Here is a 24,338-nt window from a genome sequence, read left to right as displayed (position 1 = left end):
TATATATTTACATTTACAGGAGCTGGTCAGTGATTTTATTTCCTTCCGAATCCAGAATATCCAGAAATAATTTTTCTCCCACTACATAAAAATTCCCAGCTGAATTACCTGCTGTTGACAAACACCAAGGTCATGTGGTAATTTAATTGCCCTCCGAGTTTATAAAAAGAGATCAATTCAAAAGCAAAATACGGTAACTGTTGTGCTTCTCTGTAATGTGTGTGCATTTTAAAAAATAGACTTAGAGAGACAGCAAAATGTATTTTAGTGGCACCAACAGGTATGCAATACATTTAAGTAAATTATTATTTCTTATTTACGTTTAGATACTTTATTTTTAGGCTAGGTTTACTAGTTGACCAAGTGCTTCTATCAATAGTTTTTGTTAATATTTTGAATTTAGTGTTATCTTTTATATTTTCTGTTTTAGTTTTCATTTAAATTATTTAGTATTTTTATTAAATATATTTGGAAAGTTCACACAAATATGAAAATTCTACAGAAATTAATTTAATGTTAATAAAACAACAAAATACAAAGAAAACATTACTCAGTGCTCGTGACTGAAGAACTTTGATACAATTGCTTTAATAAGAATCAATGTATAATTGAAGTGTTTATGTATTTGTTCCTATTTTTTAATAACAGAAAATATAATGAGGTAAAATAATGACAGTGATGTTTAATATTCGTTCACTTTGGCCAAAATGTCTGCGTTGTTTTGTATTTTATATTTTATTATGTTGAATGCCGGAAATAGGGAAATTAGTTTGAATGTACATAATGACAAAGAATCTTGATAAAATCGTGAATTTTGATTTTCCTGAAAGAAACCGCGATATGATATTTTTGACACATCGCGCACCCCATGTTAAAATGCCATTGATCATTTAAAAAGTGCAAGACAGTAAAACCATAGCATATCAATTTTTCTATCATTAAATAATATATCACAAATCCTGCTAAATGAAAATTCAAAATGTTGCCTTGGCAACTAGCTGAAATAAAATAAGTTGTTTCTATATTTTATTTTTTTACTTTATTCAATTATTTCAAGTAATTATATATATTATATATATATATATATATATATATATATATATATATATATTCTCATTTTTACTCAGCCACTGTCTTATTGTCTGTCTGTCCAGTTCGGGAACGGTTCAGTGGCAGGTTCGAGAAAGAGGTCGTCACAGGGGAATTTCGAGAAAGAGAAAGATCTGTGCATCCAGCTGTTTGATCAGTGGTCAGAATCGGATCAGGTGGAGTTTGTGGAGCATCTGATTTCTCGCATGTGTCACTACCAGCACGGCCATATAAACTCATACCTTAAACCCATGTTACAGAGAGACTTCATCACCACGTTGCCAGGTAACTAACTCACACATAAGCACATGTACCTTAAGCCTTGGCTACAACAAATCCTCCTACTCCAACAAATGCATTAGCAGAGTCAAAAATGTGAGTGTCGGCACATGGCCAGAGCCGCCCACTTACATCACTAAAACACGCATCTGACAACATGTACAGCAGTTTGTTGAACTACTGGAAAAAAAACATTTATGCACTTTTTAACCACAAGTACTCATCCTGCACTAGCTCAACTTCACGCATTGTGCTCGCACATTATGTTGGAGTGATGTAACCCAGTGTTTACAAAGCAAGCTAGTAAAGAAAGTCAAACGTCCTTTACAAAAATAAAATAAAAAATTAAGACTGAGATTCATCAGCTGAGATCGTGTAGAGCCCTTTGAAGCTTCAGTGAAACTGCATTTTGAACCTTCAGCCCATTGGTCCCATTGAAATCCATTATATGGAGAAAAATCCTGGAATGTTTTTAATCAAAAACCTTAATTTCTTTCAGATGTTGACTCAGCGGTAAGAGTTGCACTCATGGAACAATGTACTTATTCGCAATCACAAAAGTACATTATTTGCATGTGCTTTAAAGCATGGCTGGTCACACTTTTAATTCGCCTGCTGTTCTTTTTCTGAGCGCATGCTCATGAAACACGCACACCTTAAAAAAAGCCTGTCAAACAGCTCCTGATTACTGTACTAAGTTATCTTTTGCATCTGATTGCACAGATACTGTCAAAACACACAAGGTTTACATATAAACACAGTTGGTTACGCCTACAGTGAAAGTAAACAGTTGAGCGAAAAACGAATGCGTACCTGTATATTAGACGTGTGCCGTTCTTAAATAGAGAGCAGATTAATAGTACTAAACGTGCTGCTGCTTGTCAATAAAGTGATACTTTAAAAATACTGAAAATTCTGTTGTTATTTACTTACTCTCATGTTGCCTCAAACCTTTTTTTTTTTTTACTTTTTTTTTTTTATTGAGAATGTGTGTAACCAAACAGTTGCTGGTACCCATTGACTTTGGAAGGAAATAGTAGATGGAAAAAAAATTCTATGGAAGTCAGTGGGGACCAGCAACAGTTTGGTTACATTCTTCAAAATAACCTTTATGTTCGTCAGAAGAAAGAAACTCTTAAGAGCTTAAGAGTGAGTAAATGCTAACAGAATTTTAATTTGTGGGTGAACGATCCCTTTAATGTTCATAAAACAACCAAACAAAGAGAAAAATCACTCACTGCTCTTGACTGGAGAACTTTAATATAGTTGTTTTAATAAGAATCAATGTATTATTGAAGTGTATATAGTGATTTATTTTTTTGTTAATTTTATTTCTTTAATGTAAATACATCAACTGTCCCTGAAAAAGAAAGCACTGTTAGTTTCATTATTATGTGTGTTTTAATGTTTAATACATTTTTTTAAACAAAGATAAAATAATAAGAGTGATTTTTAATCTTCGCTCACTTTGGTCTAAGTGTCTGCCTTTGTTTTTATTTTTATTGAATATTTTTTAAAATGGGGAAATGAAAAAAAAAATACTTGTGTGTGTATATATATTTCAGCACAAAAAGAATTAACAGCATTAATTATTTCACATTTTGTTTGTTTATATATAGACAATTTAACTGCTTAGGACAAACAAGGGACAACTGTAAAATACCTTATTTAGGGCAGCAATAAATTTTTTTTCAATACATCAATTTTCATCATTCCACTTTTCTATTAAAACATTACAAACAGATTCTGAAAGGTGTATTTAAACTTGGGACTTTTACTTTATCATGTCATGAAATATAAAATCTTGTTCCATTTTTCTTTTTTAAGTGCCTCAAATAATCAGTTTTGAGGAAGCTCTTGCTATTTTTATTTGCAAGATGCATGAGGTGCTCTGTGAATGTCAGTGATTGCACAAAACTTCACTGAATCTCTCTGTTTGTAGCTCAGGGTCTGGATCACATAGCGGAGAACATCCTCTTATTTCTCGACGCTCGTTCTCTGTGCTCTGCTGAGCTGGTCTGTCGAGAATGGCAGCGGGTCATTTCAGACGGGATGCTCTGGAAGAAGCTCATCGAGAGGATGGTGCGCACAGATCCGCTGTGGAAAGGCCTGTCAGAGCGTCATCAGTGGTAAAAACACACACAGACGCTCATTTGCTTTTTTACACTGATCAAACGTGTGTAAACCTGTGAAGTCTTTTTCAAGCCCTTGATTGTTGTTTTACAAGACAAGCACAAAATTATTAGTCATGTACTCCACAAGAACAGTATATTAAACAGAGATATATATTTAAAATATACATGTATATATCAAAATACAGAAAATGCATACAGTGCCTATATAGTTTTTTAATCGATTTGAATTGCAGTTTTATTTAAACTAAATATATATATATATATATATATATATATATATATATATATATTTGTATTATTATTCATCTTTAATCACTTAGTACTTTAGTTTAAGCTAAGCAAAAATGAGAAATGTTGACTTTTTTATATTTTATTTTATTTCAAGTAATGTTTATAATTTTTTTTTTATGGTTTTCATTTTAGTTAACAATAATAATACTGCTTGGTAACCATTGTATAGGTAGGATGATATTAATATGAAATAAAAATTCAGTTATTGAAAATGAATGCACAGCCACCGTTGCACCTCAGGTGTGCATCAATAATTCAACCATTTGTTGTCAGTTATTCCTTACAGTATATATGACGTGTAATCTGTCATCTGTCAAGTCAGAACAGTGTTTCTTATTTTGCCTTTAAAAACTGTTGACTGCAAATTTAATTGCATGTCTGAAATAATAGGACCATGTGCTTTGGTGTGAATCATAATTAGTGCTAACAAACCCAGAGATGCATGTGATGATTGTGATATTAAAGTTGATCCGTATTTTCCGGACTATAAGTCGCACTTTTTTCCATAGTTTGGCTGGTCCTGCGACTTATAGTCAGGTGCGACTTATCAAAATTAATTTGACATGAACCGATAGAAATGAACCAAGAGAAATGAACCAAGAGAAAACATTACCGTCTACAGCCGCGAGAGGGCGCTCTATGCTGTTCAGTGCTCCTGTAGTCTACACTGAACACATATAGCGCCCTCTCGTGGCTGGAGACGGTAATGTTTTCTCTTGGTTCTAAATAAATGCGACTTATAGTCCAGTGTGACTCATATATGTTTTTTACTCATCATGACGAATTTTTGGACTGATGCGACTTATACTCTGGTGTGACTTATAGTCCGAAAAATACGGTAATCGATATTATCTGACAGTATTTTAAGTGTGTGTTTGTATGTAAAATACTTGTTGTGAATATCAATTAATCATGTATGTAATGAAGGTGGTGGCTGTGCATTCTTTTTCAAAAGTTGAATTACTAATAATTTTTTATCTACCTATACCATCACACAACATTATTATCATTAACTAAAAAATAATAATAATTAATAACTGCAAACTAAATAAACACAGTTTGAAATAAACTAAAATTGAAATGTATTTCCGTTATTTTATTTCAGCTAGTTGCCAAGGCATTTAGTTTATTTCAGTTGACGAGAGATCTTCAGTAGAACAACAGTAAACCTCAGTCAGATGAGATGTTGTCTGGCCATATGTCAGAAAACACACTTTCCTTTCCTTTCAGCTGTTATATTGTACTCGTTGTGCATGCTCTTCAATTGCACATGCAAATACAGGGATGTGTGCTGTATATATTTATTTTATATTATAGAGAAAATGAAACCATGAGACTGCAAAGTTGTAGTTATATGATCAGTTAAGTCGTGAAGTTACCAAAAGGTGATTAAAGCTGCCATAATGACCCAGTCTGTTGTGATTGGTCTCCTGTGTACAGCGCGTGTCAGATCTGTGTCACGTTCAGCAGCAGCTCTTAAAGTAATAGCAGCCAAAATAACCTAATAACCAGCTGCTTTGATGTCTGTTAATCAAAGAACAAAATAAAAAATGATGAAATCTATAACTTTTGTAGCTTTAAGGATTCATCCATTTAATTTTGAATTTAGTGTTTACTTTAGTATAACTTTATTAAATTTCTGTAGATTTCGTACTTGCTGAAGGGCACCGCTAGCTAAATATGACTTTTATTATAATGGGTTTATGTACTTTTTTTTTTTTTTAAGTTCACTTAAATTATAATTATAATTTTATAGTCTAATAAATGCTAAAATTGATAGCTCTCAATTATACTGTAATGTTGAAAAAAAAAGATATCTAGACACTTCAGTAGTATTGCTATCAGTGATGCTTGTCTTCAGTCATGGAAAGATGCCATTAAAAAAAGAAAGTCTTTATGATGTTGCTACATAAATTTAAAGATTCAATGTGAAATTATTTCAATATAAAAAAAAATATTATTATTTTTTTATATTACATGTGAAACCGTTAAACAATTACTAAAATAAAATTATGCCATCCAAACGCTCTTGATTAATCATCATAACCCGTTCAGAATCATTTGGGTTGTTTATCCGTTGCTTGATTCTGATTGGTGTTTTTGTTTTTTTTGTTTTTTTCGTCCCCAGGGAGAAATATTTATTTAAGAACCGAACAAACGAGGTTCCGCCCAATTCATACTACCATTCACTCTATCCCAAAATTATACAGGACATTGAGGTGAGCATCCATCCATTCATAAATCTGTCCATCCAATTACAACCTCATCCATTCGATTGCCTTTTCTTCCATCCATCCATCCATCCATCCATCCATCCATCCACCCAGTCATTCATTCAGTCTCCTGTTTGCTTGTTCTGTTCGTTTAGACTATTGAAGCGAACTGGCGTTGTGGACGTCACAATCTCCAGCGGATTCAGTGCCGGTCAGAGAACAGTAAAGGTGTTTACTGCCTTCAGTATGACGACGACAAGATCATCAGCGGCCTGCGAGACAACTCCATCAAAGTACCTATCTGTCTGTCATCGTGTCTGTCTGTTGTTCTGTGTGTTGTGGGGATCGTCACGCTCTCTCTCTGTCTTTCAGATCTGGGACAAACAGTCTCTGGAGTGTCTGAAGGTCCTGACGGGTCACACTGGTTCAGTTCTGTGTCTGCAGTACGATGAAAGAGTCATAGTGACAGGCTCCTCTGATTCTACTGTCAGGTACGTAGAGATATTACAGCGGCATAATTGCTGACAGATTTTACACTACTGTTCGAAAGTTTGGGATCAGGTCTCTAATTAATACTTTTATTCATAAAGAATGCATTAAATTGATCAAAACTGACAGTAAATACATTTTTGACTGTGAAGTAGGGATGTCAAAATTGCTAAAAAATGGCAATTTAAAAAAATATTTTTCGAACATTTTTTTCCAAATTTTTTTTTTAAATTCGAATATTAATTTTCACCTTCGAAATTCTTTTTTTTAAACTACTCGAATATATATTCGAATTTAGAATATTCGTTGACAGCCCTACTGTGAAGACATTTACATTTAATCATTTAGCAGACACTTTTATCAAAAATGTCTTACAAATAAGGAGAATAGAAGCAATCAAACCAACCAAAAGAGCAGCAATATATAACTGCTATGACAAGTCTCTGTTAGTGTAACGCAATACACGTCGCAAGTTTGTATTTTTTTTATAATATATACAACCGAATAAGACATAAATAGAAAAGATATTGAATAGATGGTATGGAATGATATTGCGGACTTTATTCAAAAGGCATTGCAAATTGTATTTGCAATTGCATTTTCAATTTGTGGACGCATAAAATGTGACATAATCCAAACGCAAATGCAAATCGCGCATTACCGTTTTCATTTTCGATTAAGTGAATGCACAGTGTCTGCCAAATTTAAAATGGAAATGCAAAGTACGTTTGCAATTGTGTTTTCCATATCTTAGGAGCTATGAGCCTGTCATATTTAAATAGCAATATTAATTACCACATTTGCCTTTTCACTCTCTCTGCACTGTGCATGTAAACTGCCAAAACTCAAAAAATAAAGAACGTCTATGTCTGCCCGGGTTTCGAACACGCGCTAAAAGACGGTATGCCGTGAGAGATGACAGTCACTAACCACTGAGCTACCAAGCTACACTGAAGTAGCACCAGATCTCTAGATTCAAGACAGGACTCTCGGCTGTACATCGTGCAACTGCTGAATCAAGGAGAATTCGTCTAAGACAACTGTACATTTGTGGCTACTGTGGCTTAATTATAAACACTATCGTTAACTCATATTTACCCTAGTAAAAACATATTACATTTTAGTACGATCGTCACTTCCCAATGCAAACACGTCCAATAAAACGGCCCCACCCCTGTCACTTGATTGACAGGTTTCCGTGTAGACGTTGGAAATTCAAATGCAAAAGGTATTGCGATTCCATTTGAGTTTTGGCAGTTTACATGCACAGTGCAGAGAGAGTGAAAAGGCAAATGTGGTAATTAATATTGCTATTTAAATATGACAGGCTCATAGCTCCTAAGATATGGGAAACACAATTGCAAACGGACTTTGCATTTCCATTTTTAATTTGGCAGACACTGTGCGTTCACTTAATCGAAAATGAAAACGGTAATGCGCGATTTGCATTTGCGTTTGGGTTATGTCACATTTTATGCGTCCACAAATTGAAAACGCAATTGCAAATACAATTTGCAATGCCTTTTGAATAAAGTCCGCAATATCATTCCATAAGATGGAGCTAGTGTTCAGTTATTATTCATGGTCCATTTATTATTATAATTTTGTATAATAATTAAAAACAAGATTTCCAATTTGAATACAAGCTGTTATTTTGGATTTTCTATGCATCAAAGAATCCTGAAAAAAAAAATAGGTAGCACAGCATTCTTACAAAAATATTAACATAATCAGAAATGTTTCCTGAGCAGCAAATCAGCATATTAGAATGATTTTTCGAACGATTGCTGGTTCTACTGTAAGACAGGGTTAAAATAGTCAAAATAAAACCATGAAAAAATAAATAAATATATATATATATATATATATATATATATATATATATATATATATATGTATATATATATATGTATATATATATATATATATATGTATATATATATATGTGTGTGTGTGTGTGTGTGTGTGTGTGTGTGTGTGTGTGTGTGTGTGTAATCCTATTTTTATTTTGTTGAACCTGATGTACTAAAATAAATTAAACGTATATTTTTTTATCTCATTTAACTTGTTTTAAAATAACTAAGGCTAAGAAATGTAATTATAATTTATTTTATTATAAACTACACAGTAAAACAGCATAGATCATTTTTTTTAATCAATACACATTTTTCTCTTTTTCACATTCATCTCTCAGATGATTTCTAACCTGTATCCCTGTACAGCTATAAAAGTAATTTGTCTAAAAGTATGGAAATCTTTAAGCAGGAAAATAAAAATATGATGTGCTGCAAATCTATATAAGGTAATTAGTTTTACATGTCTTACACACATACTGCCTCCAGCTAAACAATCTTCATGGAAACGATGACCTCACTTCCCTAGAAGCCTTTAAAGCTGTGGACAGAGCTCTGTCATCTTTTCCAGTGCGAGTGTGTGTGTGTGTGTGTGTGTGTGTGTGTGTGTTTCTCTCACCTGTGTGAGTTTGAGGGAATGAGCTGTACAGCTGCATAAATCAGGTTTACATCACTCTGAGTGGATGTTTAACACCTGAAAAGGGAAGCAGCTTTGTAATGTGATCGTGTTTAAAAAGCATTAACACATCAGTTGGCTGCGTTCAGCTCGAGCAGGATGTTTGAGCTGCTGGTGAGGTCGTTCACTTGTCATTTATGGTCCATCTGTGTTTTACACTTGCTGCGCTTATTAATTTATGCCACTAGAGATTTGCCTCTAACTTAGTTTGTTTTAACAACAGCTATGCCAAAAGAGCAGTTATTACAGGAGATATTTAGTACCTGAATTGTTGTAAAAATAGTGTGGGAATCTTTTCTTTTGGTTTAAGAAAATTCTTTGCCACCAAAAAGTCAAAAAGAGGCATTAAATTGATCAAAAGTGACAAAACACATTTATGATGCTACAAAAGGTTTCTATATCAAGTAAATGCTGCTCTTTTCTATTCAAATTTCTTTGTTTTCTCAGAGAATCCCGAATAATAAAATGTATACGTTTTTACAAAGATATGAAGCAGCACAAAAGTTCTCATCATTGATAATGATCAGAAATGTATCTTGAGCACCAAAACATATCAGAATGATATCTGAAGGATCATGTGACACTGAAGACTGGAGTAATGATGCTGAAAATTCAGCTTTATCATCACTAGAATAAATTACATTTTACAATATATTCACAGAAACAGCTGTTTGAATTTTTTATATATTTAACAATATTTGTTTTTACTGGTTTACTGGAATACTGAGCATGAATAGAATAGAATAGAATTCTCACTGAACCCATTTTATTTTGTAGAGCAGTGTCAGTGAGAATGTTTCCAAATGTAATGTTAAATACTTTCTTATGAGCATTAGAAATTTCTTTAATCAGTACAAATGTTGCTGCTATGTTCAGATCTAAAATATTCCTTTAGCTAGAAATTGCGTTTTCTTAACGGTTCTGTCTAAATGAGGAAGTGCAAAGGGACCTAATACTTACTAGATACTGTAAGATTTTAATTAGTTTTTATTATTTTTTGTTTTTTTAATTTTATTAAAAATATGTAATAATCTGTAATCTTGTGTTTTTGTTATTTATACGTTTTATTTTTTTTATTTAAGTGTCTATATATTGTTTATTAATTTATATTTCAGTTTTAGTTATTTTAGTACATCAAGTTAAACTAGATATTTTTTTTTTATTAATCTTAATTTATTTAAATGCTATACCACAAAAAGTTTTTTTTTTTTATGGTTTTAGTATTAGTTTTAGCCTCTCTTATATTAGTTGTGCACAAGCTCATCTTTTTCTCTGTTTCTCTCAGGGTGTGGGATGTTGTTTCTGGTGAGGTTCTCAACACTCTGATCCATCACAACGAGGCGGTTCTGCACCTGCGCTTCTGTAACGGTCTCATGGTGACCTGTTCAAAAGATCGCTCCATCGCCGTGTGGGACATGGCGTCTGCGACCGACATCAGCCTGCGCCGTGTGCTCGTGGGTCACCGCGCCGCCGTCAACGTGGTGGACTTTGATGACAAATACATCGTGTCTGCGTCTGGAGACAGAACCATAAAAGTGAGCGGGTGGAAGTGGTCAGTGGGTGGGCGGGGCTTTAGTATTGAGTGATTGGCAGCTGTAGTGTGATGATGATGTAGATGAAGAATCTTGTATATGTTTGTAGGTTTGGAGCACCAGCACATGTGAGTTTGTGCGGACGCTTAACGGTCACAAGCGCGGCATCGCCTGCCTTCAGTACAGAGACAGACTCGTGGTCAGCGGGTCCTCGGACAACACCATCAGGTTTATTACATTTAATTGTTTTCATTTATTTAATTGTGATTTTTAGTTTATGTATTCATTTATACATATTCATTTACATGTATATGTATATATTAGGGCTGGGCGATAAATCGATTTTATCGATTAACTCGAATTTGACGTTAAGGGCGATTTGTTTTTAATGAAAATTGGTTTTCTCTTTAACTTCCACCACCGGCTCTCCCCTTCCGTAGTTCAGAGTGGGCTCACCCTCCCCCAGCTTTCCTTACAGCCGCACACAGACAACATGGCAGTTAACAGCGCAGAGCTCGTTCCAAAGAAAGGCACCGTTTCATCCATTGTTTGGAATTGGTTTGCTTTTTTAGTGTCAGACACGGAACAAATAACGCCACATTGCAAAGTGTGTTTATAAGCCGTTGCTACCAAAGGTAGTAGTGATGGGTCGTTCGCGAATGAGCCGACTCTAATAGCCGGCTCTTTTAGGTGAACGATGGGAGCTGGCTCGCATATCTGAAGAGCCGACTCTATTTAAAAAAAATATAGCCTATAGAAATGAAATCATTATGTAATAATGAAATAATGGATTTTTTATTTAAAATAATTGACTAATTCAAAGAACAAAAAAAATATTATATTTCGACCGTCTGATCAGCCTCACATTCTGTTCCTGTCAATCATACACGAGGTGTCAACCAATTATATGACATGAAGGAGGGGCCGAGCCATCACACACACACACACACACACACACACACACATAGTGTCAAACTCGGAGGAGAGGAGAGGAAAAAACACAACAGCTTTTGAAAACAAAACAAAAGCAGGAAAATGAGTCAGAAGCACAGCAGCACTTGGAATCATTTTAATGATCATCAGCCCCTCGATCGAAAGTAAGGCAGCTTGCATTTCTGAATGCAAATCTCTCAAAAAATAAAAATATGATCAGCATTGTGTGTGTGTGTGTGTGTTCATGCTAGTTATACAAAACATAACTAGTGAGATAGTTCATGCTGACTATATAACATGCCAAAAAAGAGGGACCAGTTTAATCCTTTCAGTTATTTTTTTTTTTCTATTACGTTGTTCAGATTCAGATTGTATTTGTTTTGTAAGGTTGTTGTTTCTATACATTCAAAAGTTGTAATTTAAATGCAAATGTTTAATAGTATTCTTTTTTCATAACAAATCAATGCATTTTTAAAGAAATTGTGAGTATGATTTCATTTAATAATTTAATTAGAATTGTTTTCACACCTATCATAGTCAAAACATTATTGTTTTTTAAAGAGCCGTTTGTGAGCCAAAAGAGCTGGCTCTTTTCAGTGAGCTGAGTCAAACGAGCCGGCTCACGAAAAAGAGCTGAAATGCCCATCACTAAAAGGTAGCAGCACAACAAATTTATTCCACCATCTTAAACAGAGGCATGCAGCCGAGTGGGAGGTGTGTGCCTCTCAACGAAGAGAACATTTATTTAACCAAGTGTTTTATCAAAGAGGGACACACAATTTTATTTTTTATTTATATTTTAATTTATTTTGAAGGTGCATTGTGTCACTGTAAGTTTGAAGTTATTAGAAAACTGATAAGCTACATTTTCACTTTTTACAATGGCAGTGCCTGCCATCTCGTTTACAAGCATGTTTTGAGGCTTGTTTCCTGTTACACTTATGCACAAAGGGGAAATTTAGATTAAACTGCATAAGCGAAAATCAGAACAAAATAAAGAGTACATTTGTTTTGAGCAATTTCTTTGTCGGTTGTAGTTTGTTTTTAAATAGAAAAAAAAATCGATTAAAATCGAAAATCGGGTTTGGTGTGAAAAAATCTGAGATTTTTTTTTTAAGCCATATCGCCCAGCCCTAGTATATATATACATATACATATATATATATATATATAAACATATATATATATATATATATATATATATATATATATATATATATATATATATATATATATATATATACATACATACATACATACATATATACACATACATACATACATACATACATATATATATAATATATATATATATATATATATATATATATATATATACAGTACAGACCAAATTTTTGTTTGTTTTTTTTTTGTTTTACATTTTCAAAAAAACATTATACTGCTCTACCAATGCTAAAACACAGTATAAACAGTAATATTGTGAAATATTATTACAATTCTAAATAACCTTTTTTCTGTGTAAACAATGTAATATTTAATTTATTTGCAAGATGCAAGCTGAATTTTCAGCATCATTACTTAAGTCTTCAGTGTCACGTGAGCCTTCAGAAATCATTTTAATATGCTGATTTGCTGCAATGTTGAAAAGAGCTTCATACATTTTTTTTCACAATTCTTTGATGAATAGAAAGTTCAAAAGAACAGCATTTATTTGAAATAGAAATCTCTTACTGTCACTTTTCTCAATTTAATGCATCTTTCCTGAATACAATTGTAATTAAAATCTTAGTGACCCAAAATTTTGAACAGTACAGTATTAATAAGAGTTTATGTGCAAGGAGATATTTAATAAGTACCTTTTATGGGATCTGAGGAAGTTTATGCTCTAAAAATGACAAATAAAATACCATTAAAGTGTTTATGATAGTCTGTATGACTTACATTATAAAACATGTTTCGGAGGTCATACAAAAGCTGTCTTAGAAGTCATTAAACACTGAAAATCTTCCCCTTCCCCTGTTTTTCAGTAAATATTGCTTTAATTTATGTGTTTTCCTCACACAAAACTATAGTAAGCATTTAGAAGGCTTAAAATATAGGGTTTATTTTTTTATGATGTTTTTTTTTGTTGTTTGTTTTTTTGTCCTTGACTCATCATTTGAGTCGTTATTTTTAGTTTTCCACTGAAGAAAGAAAGTCATGAAGGTTTGGAATGAGTAAATGTTGACCATTCAAATTTCTTGATGAACTAACTCTGTAAATGCTCTCTAAAAGCTCTCAAATCTTAAACATATGTTTGTGTGTGTTCAGACTGTGGGACATTGAGTGTGGCGCTTGTCTGCGTGTGCTGGAGGGTCACGAGGAGCTTGTGCGCTGCATAAGATTCGACAACAAGAGGATCGTGAGCGGCGCATATGATGGGTGAAAACACACACACACACAGTCACAGCACCATCTGTTTCTGACAGGCCGTTCATCTGTGAACCTGGTTAATAACGAGCAGCCATAACTCGCCCTCACATTCTCTCTGTTCTTCTGCAGGAAAATTAAAGTTTGGGATTTACAGGCAGCTCTGGATCCCCGGGCCCCTGCCAGCACATTATGTCTGCGTACACTTGTGGTGCGTGTGAATAAAATAATCACATCGTCATATCTATGTTTTGTGAAAAAAATAATCTTTTTTTTTTTTTTGGTTTGTTGAATGCCTAATTAATATATATATACATTTTTTATTGTCACATTCACATATTATAAAACTGAACGGCTACAAGAGGTCACTGCAAAAACCGTTAAACCGTTAAATCATTTAGTTAACTTTATATGAAAATCTGTTCAATATAATTTATATCTCTCAAATAAGCAGTCTCACAGTGCTACTTAAAAGACAGATCGCCAAGCTGCAGGCTACTAGAAATGCTAGTATTAAAAACATAGGGTCATATGGGAATGTAGTGATGATGATAAATGAAGTGAATTAGTTGATCAGTAATTTTTGTGATTTGTTCATTGAAACAGCTGCTTCACTAAAATAATTGAATTCCTAGCTGTACTATTAAACAAACTTTGAAGAAAAAAAAACTATTCACTAAAATAATCTCAAGAATTCCAAGCTATACCATTAAATAAACTTTGAAACAAATTTATTCACTAGAAGAACTTAAATTACAAACCAACTCAGTAAAAGAATCAGATTCCCATAATAATTCACTAAAATAATTGTATTCTTAGCTGTACTATTAAACGAACTTTGAAAAATAAAAAATAAAATAAACTGATTCACTAAAAGAATCGGATTCCAAGCAATACTATTAAAATAAACTTTGAAACAAAATGATTCACTAGAAGAACTGGATTCCCAATCCTGTTCACTAAAAGAATCAGATTCCTCGCTATACTGTTACACAAACTTTTTTAAACAAATTCATTCACTAAAAGAATCAGATTCCCACACTGATTCTCTAAAATAATTGTATTCATAGCTGTACTATTAAACAAAATTTGAAAAAAAAAAATTAATCACTAAAAGAATCGGATTCCAAGCAATACTATTAAATTAACTTTGAAACAATTTGATTCACTAGAAAAACTGGATTCCCAATCCTGTTCACTAAAAGAATCATATTCCTAGCTATACTGTTAAACAAATTTTGAAACAAATTGATTCACTAAAATAATCAGATTTCCATACTGATTCACTAAAATAATTAAATTCCTAGCTATAGACCAGTTGAGGAGTTTGCAAGTTGTGTTTTTTTTTTTTGGGGGGGGGGGGGGGGGGTATCTGGCGGCAGAAGATGACAGTTGTAAAGTAGCTGTCTATTGAAGCCAAGGAATAAAAAAATTAAATGGTCATTTTGAGTTGAGGGGGGGGGGGGGTATCTGGCGGCAGAAGATGACAGTTGTAAAGTAGCTGTCTATTGAAGCCAAGGAATAAAAAAATTAAATGGTCATTTTGAGTTGAGGGGGGGGGGGGGGGTATCTGGCGGCAGAAGATGACAGTTGTAAAGTAGCTGTCTATTGAAGCCAAGGAATAAAAAAATTAAATGGTCATTTTGAGTTGAGGGGGGGGGGGGGTATCTGGCGGCAGAAGATGACAGTTGTAAAGTAGCTGTCTATTGAAGCCAAGGAATAAAAAAATTAAAAGGTCATTTTGAGTTTATATTTCTAAATTCTGACTTGTTTTCTCACAATTCCGAGATTATATCTCACAAATCTGATAACAAAAATCAACTCGTCAATCTCTGTCTTTATTTTATTTTTTTTTCTTCTTCGACTCAGAATCATGAGTTTCTATCCCACACTTCTGGCTTTTTTTTTTCCTCACTATTGTTGAGTTTAATCTAGTTATAAAGTCTGAACTAGGAGACTAAATTCAGGTGAAAATCTGCGTAAAAGTCAATATAAAACAGGTCAATGTTATGTTAAATGTTATAGGTTTAAATAGGATTTCATGCTGTAACTGTAGGTCTAATACAGTAATGTACCTCTATGAACTGCATATGTGAATATTATGTATTGTTTAAATTAGGCTTTAAAATTAGGGTAATCATAGCAGGTTTAATCCATAGTCTGGCGTCTTTGATGACAGTACTATATAAAAATGTTTTTCATTCTGATTCTGAAATCTAATATGGAAGCATATGGGTAGCGATATTCAATTTGGAATGTAATATGTAAAATGACAATGCAATATATAAAATGGCAATGCATTTCTGTATTTACATTTACATTTTCCAATACATTTGTGCAACGTATGGTGCAAAATGAAAATGAAAATTAAATTACATAATTTTCATTTGCCATTTCACACACAGCAGCACGAATTATGTGCCCTGCTATATCTGATTCAAATATTATGCTAATTAACAGCAAAGTCAGTGAGCGGTGGTTTCAGACATTACAGTGCTTCACTCGCACTGACTTTTATTCTGTCTGAAAGAATGAAAAGACTGAGCTAAAGGCGGAGCGATTCGACCAATCAGATGAAAGCAGCGGTTCAGCTCCGCCCACAAGTGCGAATGAAATATTGAAGCCATAAACCGAAATGATCAAAAAGTACACTGAACAACTATCTTGTCCATGTTCTCTCACTTGAATCCTCTTCTTAAGATTTGAGTCTCTGACCTTCTGCAAGCCCCGCCTTGTTCACGCAGTGATTGACGTGGAGCGAGGGGGCGAAGACGTGATCGGCTCGGAATGCATTTTCAATGTGCACATTGAATTTTGCTACATTCATTGCGTGACACTGAATGAAAATGCAATCGTAAGTGTCTTGACTGTGAGTGTGAATGCAATTAAGAAAAATAGCATTTGAATGATAATTTTGCAACAGTTTTTGCTTGAACATGTTATACATATCTAATAATTTCTGTAATACATTTTCATTTTAATTTTGCAACTTATAAAGCGTTCAAATTATTATTCATTTTACATATTAAAACTAGTGTGTGAAATGGCAAATGAAAATTATGTAATTTAATTTTCATTTTCATTTTGCACCAAACGTTGCACAAATGTATTGGAAAATGTAAATGTAAATACAGAAATGCATTGCCATTTTACATATTGCATTGTCATTTTGCATATTACATTCCAAATTGAATATTGCTACCCATATGCTTCCATAATCTAAAGGCACAACAATCCATTGTTACCAGAGTTCTTACATTACAATGTGTGCGCAGCTGCATGTGACAAACTGTGATGTCTACTCCAAATTGGTCTGTACTGTTAAACTGTTGAACTGTCGATTCACTTAAAGAATCTATGGAAGCCCGTTTCCATCACAGATAAAAAAATAAAACAAGGTCATTGTGACTTTTTATCTTACAATTCAGATTTTTTTTTCTCTTGCAATTCTGACTTTATAACACGCAATTTGCAACTTGCTATTGCCATTTTTTGTTGTATTTTTATTTTTGTATTTTTTGTGGAGGAAACTATCTTCTATAAGAATCTGATTCCTTGCTATACTTTTAAACAAACTTTGAAACCTACTGTTTCACTGAAAGATTTCGAACTTCTAGCTATATTATTAAACAAACGGATTCAATAAAAGAATCAGATTCCTCACTACAGTTATCAGATTCTTTTTTTAGCCAATCAGTTTGTTTAAAATTAAATAAATAAATAAATACAAAGAGAATCTACCTCTGCTTTTAGTTCTAGTAGCCTGCAGTTTGACAGACTAGCTGCTAAGTGGTTTCCCCAGCACAAGGAGACTGTTGATTTGAGAATTATGAATTTTGTTTTGTATTCATTTCCATAAAGGTTTACTGAATGATTATTTCAACAGCTGAGCAGTAAAATGCTGCAGAATCATGTAGGTACGTCAGTAGCATTGCTGCGTTTACTCCTCAACACCATACTCATCGTTTCTGAGCGAGCTCTGCAGTGTGTTTGCGTGTGCGTTACTGTATGTTCTTTTGTTCATGTGTGTTGTCATGGTAACCTCTCGCAGGAGCATTCTGGGCGTGTGTTCCGACTGCAGTTTGATGAGTTCCAGATTATTAGCAGTTCCCATGACGACACCATCCTCATATGGGACTTCCTGAACGTCTCCACCAACGGCCAGCCAGAGAGGCGATCGCCCTCGAGGACATATACATACGTCTCCAGATAGCAGGTACACACACAGCAGAGTTTTCATCAGAGTTGAACTTCATTACATATATAATGAGTCTTGGTTTAGTTTAGCTTTAAATATGTTTGGTGATTTTACATGTTTGTCAGAAAGTCTTCGATTCTGATTAATACAATAGTGTTTCATTCTGTTTTCTTTGATACAAGTGTTTTTATTTTGTGTTATATTATTTTATATTTATATTATCTATGTTAAAACCATAAAATATTAAATAAGTAAATGTTTTTCACTGGGAGATTGATTTATTATTTTAATTAATTTGTTTATTAAATACTTTTCTATAGTTCAGTGTCATTTTCATTCATGTTGTAATGGTTATTATATTTACAATTAATTTTTCTTAGTTTTGAAAATGCATTTATTAAAATAGTTTTTGTCTAAAATGCTTTTTGGTTTTCTAGTGTTTATAGTTATCTTGTTATTTAATATTGCATTATTTTATATATTTATATTATTTATGTTAAAACCACAACAAATTTAATATGAGGATAATTTTCATTGATAATTAATTTGTATTCATATTATAGTGTTTATTATAGTTTATTGTCTTTATTTTATTCCTGTTATTTTGTAGTATTTGTCAAAACCCTAAAATATTAAATAAAAATAATTTTCATTGGTAGTTTATTTTCATTTATTTGTTCATTAAATACTTCTCTCTCTCTCTCTCTCTCTCTCTCTCTCTCTCTCTCTCTCTATATATATATATATATATGTGTGTGTTTGTGTGTGTGTGTTGTGTTTGTGTTGAAATAATTTTTTTGTTGTTTTGAAAGTCTATTTGTTTAAAGTGTTTATTATTGTATTTAGTTTGCATTCATATTATAGTCATTATATTATTATTTTAAAACAAAATATTAAATATGAAAGTATTTTTCACTTGTTCATATTGTTGTGTTTTTTTATAGTTGCAATATATATATATATATATATATATATATATATATATATATATATATATATATATATATATATATATATATATATAATTTTTTTTTTTTTTTTTTTTTTTTTTCATTCTTTAAAGACTGATTGATTGTACAGTATCTCTCATTCATATGTCTGTCTCGTCTGTTCAGGTGCCTCTTCTATGTGCCAGCGTGTCCTGGGAGAGCTGAGAGCTGATTGGTTGTTGGCCGTGTCCGTCACAGAATGGTGCCTAGGGATCCACCTCCTCCTCTCTGTCTGACTATAAACTTACACAAAAAAACCTACATAGATTCATGCTTTGCCAAACACACATACACACGCACACTAAAGATTCAAACACACACTATTGGGTTTCAGCACTGTTCTGCTTTATCTAGTGGGGAAAAGAAAAGCACAATTACACAGGTGCGCACAAACAGACGTATCTTCAAACCGCTTCAAACCGTATCTGTACTATCACTGCTGCTCAATAACCCAGAGATCTGCACTACTAATAGCTCATATCCACACGGGGATCACTGACGCTGGGATTCTGGGAGTGACGTACGGATGACGGACAGGTAATTGAGACTTTGCGAACTGCTGTGTGAGAGAAAGAGACCTGGACAGTAGTCAGACTCTCGCGGAAATGAAAGAAAAGTGAGCGGTGAAGGTTCAGGACGTTTTCAAGCCTCATCTCTCTTCAGGACCAGGGACACAGGTGTTTTTCAGGATGACGGCGAGAAGCAGAAGTCCGTCTGCATGCATGCGAGGATCAGTTTGGTGACTGTCTGCTCTGATGCCTCTTTCCCATTCGTCTTTAGTTTTTATGATTTTGTTTTTCTATTTAATTGGCCTCTTCATCTCTCCTGTATGGTTCTGCTAGGCATTGTATGTCTTTGTCACTCAATGTCTGGTTTGATTTCTCTCTGCCTGCTTGCTCATCGAGGGCTGAATCTAGTTGTAAACAAAATTGTCTTGTCAGATTGTGTTGTATATTAAAAAAAGAGTTTTTTAAGAAAAAATATTGTGAATAAAGTACTTGACCATGATTAATGTATCATTCTAAACCTAAAACATACTTTACGCAAGTGAAAAAAACCTCTTGTGGTTCATATGCATGCATTTTCTTTGCTCAGTTTTTCTCTTTCAGATAAACTGCTGTCATGGCGGAGCAAATGTTTGAAGAAAATCTCCCTGAGCAGGTTAGTTAAAGAAAATAGCAGCTACAAGATGTAAATAATACATCTTTTTTTTTTTTTTTTTAAGTCACAGACTTGTGAAGGAAACTATCGGCTCCTTGAATACTGGAGTTTGTTACTTTCACAGTAATGCAACTTATGCAAAAATCTGGTTAAATTTGTTTAACAGGTTGGCCAAGCTTTTCCAGAGCATTTGAGAACTGTTACCTTGGCAAATTGCTGAAATAAAAATAAGTTTATATTTATATATATATATATATATATATATATATATATATACATATATATATAATATTATTATTATTTCAAGGAATCAAAATATTTTTTTATGGTTTTAGTTCTCACTAATAGTCCTGATGCGTAGAGCAGGGTTTTTTTTCTATCTTTTAGATGCAATGGACCACCAGATTTTGATCATTGATAATCTTTGTGCTAAGGACCCCAAGGCATCTTTGTAGTTTCTCGTAAAAAGACCTACTTTACACTGTGCATTAATAATAATATCATAAATATGTCTAAAACATTATATGGAGGACATTTAGCATATTAAATTTATTTAAATAATTTAACATTTATTTTAATTTATATTTTTTGTTAAATTGTATTAGTTATTATGTTATTTTAATATTTTTTGTTTTACCTATTTTATACTTTATATCATTTCATTTTGTAATTATATATATGTATATATATATTTATATATATATATATATATATATATTAATTTCTTTTACATTTATTGTTTGAAAACCACTTAGTCTGAGTATGTTTCTGAATTCAGGCCTTTCATTTTAAAAGTTAAGCTTCAGAAAATCCTGACTGATTAACAGTGAAAATTAAAATGAAGTTTGACCCCAGAAGTTCCCCTTCCCCGTGGGGAAGTCGTGGCCTGGTGGTTAGAGAATCGGACTCCCTATGGTGGGGGGAGTGCATGTACAGTTCTCTCTCCACCTTCAATACCACGACTTAGGTGCCCTTGAGCAAGGCACCGAATCCCAACTGCTCCCCGGGCTGCCCACTGCTCTCGGTGTGTGTTCACAGTGTGTGTGTGTGTGTGTGTGTGTGTTCACTGCTCTGTATGTGTGCACTTCGGATGGGTTAAATGCAGAGCACAAATTCTGAGTATGGGTCACCATACTTGGCCGAATGTCACTTCACTTCTTCTTCTTCACTTCATAAATAATGAGATGCAGCGAGGCAGCATGTCCTGCTGTTGTCAGAGCGACCACTAGGTGTCACTGATCAGCTACATTCTGTCCCTCTCCAGACTGACCCAAGTTCATCCAGACTGAACAAGCCTGAACGTTCCTGTTGGTTAAAGCGCTTGATTGATTCAGTAATAATCGGATGACAGAGCGCCGTGGGCTGGGGATTATTCCAGACTCGTGCCAAGAGAGAGAAATCTTCCAGAAATCCTGTCTTATCTTGGTTTGTGTGATAAACACTCTGACATTGGCAGTCCGTTAAAGTGAAGCCAATAGTCTGATTTTCTTTTAGCGGATTATGTTACTTGTTAGTAACTTGTAGGTTTGCACTTCAGAGGGGTTAGTTGTATCTGAGACCATCCTAAAATGTATAATTTGAGAATTATATATAATGAAGGTCTAAATAATATTATAAATGTCTAAAATGTTATTTTAAAAATATTTAGTGTCTTTAAAACAATATGCATTTATTCATTTTTACTCAACATTATACTGTTAGATGTGTTTTTTTTCTTCTGATGTTATTTATTTATGTTAAATCCTTCTTTATTATTTTTTTTGTTTAGCACACTTTTTCTCTATTCTGGATTCCAGTTTGAAAACCAATGGCTTAGTGTTAAGATTCAGGAAAATCCTAATTAATTATCAATTATAGAAGAAAAAAACAAAAAAAACATGCATAGATAAATCCATCTAGATAAGACCAGGGACATGTATTAAGAAAGTAAATGAAGTCAGTTCTAATACATTTGACGTTGAACTGATCTACATTTGGAAAAAAGGAGGGGAAAATAAAACTGAGACTGCATACTGGTTCCCTTCGGATAAACGTAATTAGAAATGCCTTTCTTCATCTGAACATTGGTCTGATTGGCTGGCTTGAGTGCAACCTCTGCACAGGTTCCCGAAATATGATTGGCTGATAGAAGTGTTGTTCCATTTGGATAAAACATGTTACACTTGGCCCCTGCCAAACACCTTCACCCCTGGGTGGACTTGTGCTTGGAAATGTTAATATGTCCTCAATGGGTTTTCCTTGGCAAACTAAATCATTGAAATGCATAAATGTCACTCGTCCAGAATAGATTGGAAAAGTTCACAACAAACCACTGAGAATAGTGCTAACTAGCACAGGCAGGTTCAGAAGAGGCCACAAGCCGTCTTTTCCCCAGCATTCCCAAACAAACACAAACAGTCCCAAATGCTGCACCTGTTAGCGGTTCCTGGCGCACCTCGAGACTCTCCCCCATTTCAAACAATTCCTCTGGCTTTACAGCCAACGGCCGACATGAGAATGTTTGTCTGGGAATCTTGAGGTGATTCAGCCCATTTCAGCCAAACACATCTTCAAAAAGGGCATTTGTCTTTGGAGAGTTTTATCGTCGCAGGCCTGTGTGTCTTCACGGATTGGAAAGAGGGAATGTGTGTCAGAAGTAATTTGTTTGTGGTGTCGGCGAGAGAGAAGGAGCACTTAATGCTCGTTGTTTTACATTGTGGGTCTGGCTGCGGCGTGTCAGTGTCATTGTGGTTTGCTGTGCTGAAAAGTGTGTGTGAGTGTGTGTGTGTGATGGAGCTGTGGTTATTCACTGCTCAGCAATATGACCTGGATTCAGTCTCTACGCTGCGGTATTAGTGGTCTTCTAGTAGTGAATATTTGGGGCTAGATGTTACCCATGTTACAAAAATGTTCGATTTGAGTCTCATGAGAAAAATGTCCAGGTCATATTTCACTCCAACATCAAAGGTAAAAAATAAAGTATATTTAGTTTTATGTAAATCAAGTATTATAATACTTATAAATTGTATGTATTATTTAACTTACACAATCATTTACTTTTATATAATTATTTACTTAATTATTTACTTTTTTCACTATATTTTCAAAAATTATTAGAGCCGTAATGTAAAAATATATATATATCTTCACCAGACTCTTGGTCAATTCCAACTGTTGCTTGATTTGGGGAGTTTCTGTCTTCAGTATCCTCTTCAGCTGGTGAAATTAATGTTCAGTCGGATTCTGAACTGGAGATTGATTTGGACAATCTAAGACTTCACATTTCTTTTCCCTGATAAAGTCCTTGACTGAACTGGCAGGGTGTTTTGGGTCATTGTCCTGATCCAATATGAAGTGCTTTCTAATGAGTTTGGTGGCATTTTCTTGTTAGCCCAGATGATTTTGTACCCTTCCAAACTCATTCTGCTACTGCCATCATACATTGTCCTCATTAAAATGAAGAGGTCCTGTTCTAGAGACAGCCATGCATGCCCATGCCATGACACCACCTCCACCAAGCTTTACAGATGAGCTTGTATGCTTAGGATCATTTGCAGTTCCTTTTTTTCTTCACACTTTTGCTTTAGATTGACAGAGCATCACCCCAGCTTTCTGGAGGTTGTTGGTGATTTTACAGACATGCATCATGCTCATTTTCACAGCTTTTATGATTTGTTTGTCATCAACTACTGTTGTTTTTCTCAGCCGATCAGGTCGTCGCTGGTTGCTGATGTCGCCAGTAGTTTCCAAACTCTTGATTTCTCCATATCCTTTGTTTTTCCTATAGTTCTAATTGACTTCCTCTTTTCTTTTAGCATCCAAATTGTTCGCTTTTCTTTCAGAGTCGACTTCCTCGTCTTCATCCTGGTTTGTGTGTGTCATCATCGAATGGAAGACTGAAGACACATTCGCTACTTTTAATATCTGAAGAATTAATGCAACAGGACACAGCTGAATACTTAGAAAGACCTGTGAGACAACTGTTCCAACACTCACATCAGATAGGGAGATGAAACTCTAAAAGTGCTGATCTTCTTAGCTGGTAACACATCTTTGTGTTGAATCACCCAATAATAAAATGTGACAATCTGTAGTTTTGCCTCATATTCATCTTTTAATCATATTTACAGATTTTTTGACTCCACAGCAAA

At 33.8% G+C, this 24,338-nt stretch overlaps 1 protein-coding gene across 4 annotated transcripts in view; it reads left to right on the top strand.

The window, feature by feature from the left end:
* Positions 1–20,055, top strand: part of fbxw11a (F-box and WD repeat domain containing 11a) — a 33,390-nt gene extending 13,335 nt beyond the window's left edge. For all 4 annotated transcript variants that reach the window (XM_059522063.1, XM_059522062.1, XM_059522064.1 and 1 more), the window contains 11 exons: positions 1,155–1,374; positions 3,311–3,497; positions 5,923–6,013; positions 6,163–6,300; positions 6,380–6,498; positions 10,311–10,560; positions 10,667–10,785; positions 13,762–13,872; positions 13,993–14,071; positions 17,912–18,076; positions 19,174–20,055. In XM_059522063.1, the coding sequence (XP_059378046.1) occupies positions 1,155–1,374; positions 3,311–3,497; positions 5,923–6,013; positions 6,163–6,300; positions 6,380–6,498; positions 10,311–10,560; positions 10,667–10,785; positions 13,762–13,872; positions 13,993–14,071; positions 17,912–18,073 (1,476 nt within the window). In that variant the 3' untranslated portion in view covers positions 18,074–18,076; positions 19,174–20,055. The remainder of the gene's footprint in view (positions 1–1,154; positions 1,375–3,310; positions 3,498–5,922; positions 6,014–6,162; positions 6,301–6,379; positions 6,499–10,310; positions 10,561–10,666; positions 10,786–13,761; positions 13,873–13,992; positions 14,072–17,911; positions 18,077–19,173) is intronic.
* The last annotated feature ends 4,283 nt before the right edge of the window (positions 20,056–24,338 follow it).

This window comes from Carassius carassius, chromosome 33, assembly GCF_963082965.1.
Source record: "Carassius carassius chromosome 33, fCarCar2.1, whole genome shotgun sequence".
Lineage (NCBI taxonomy): Eukaryota > Metazoa > Chordata > Actinopteri > Cypriniformes > Cyprinidae > Carassius > Carassius carassius.
The sequence above is the reverse complement of the archived record's forward strand: the minus strand, read 5'-3'. Positions and strand labels throughout refer to the sequence as shown.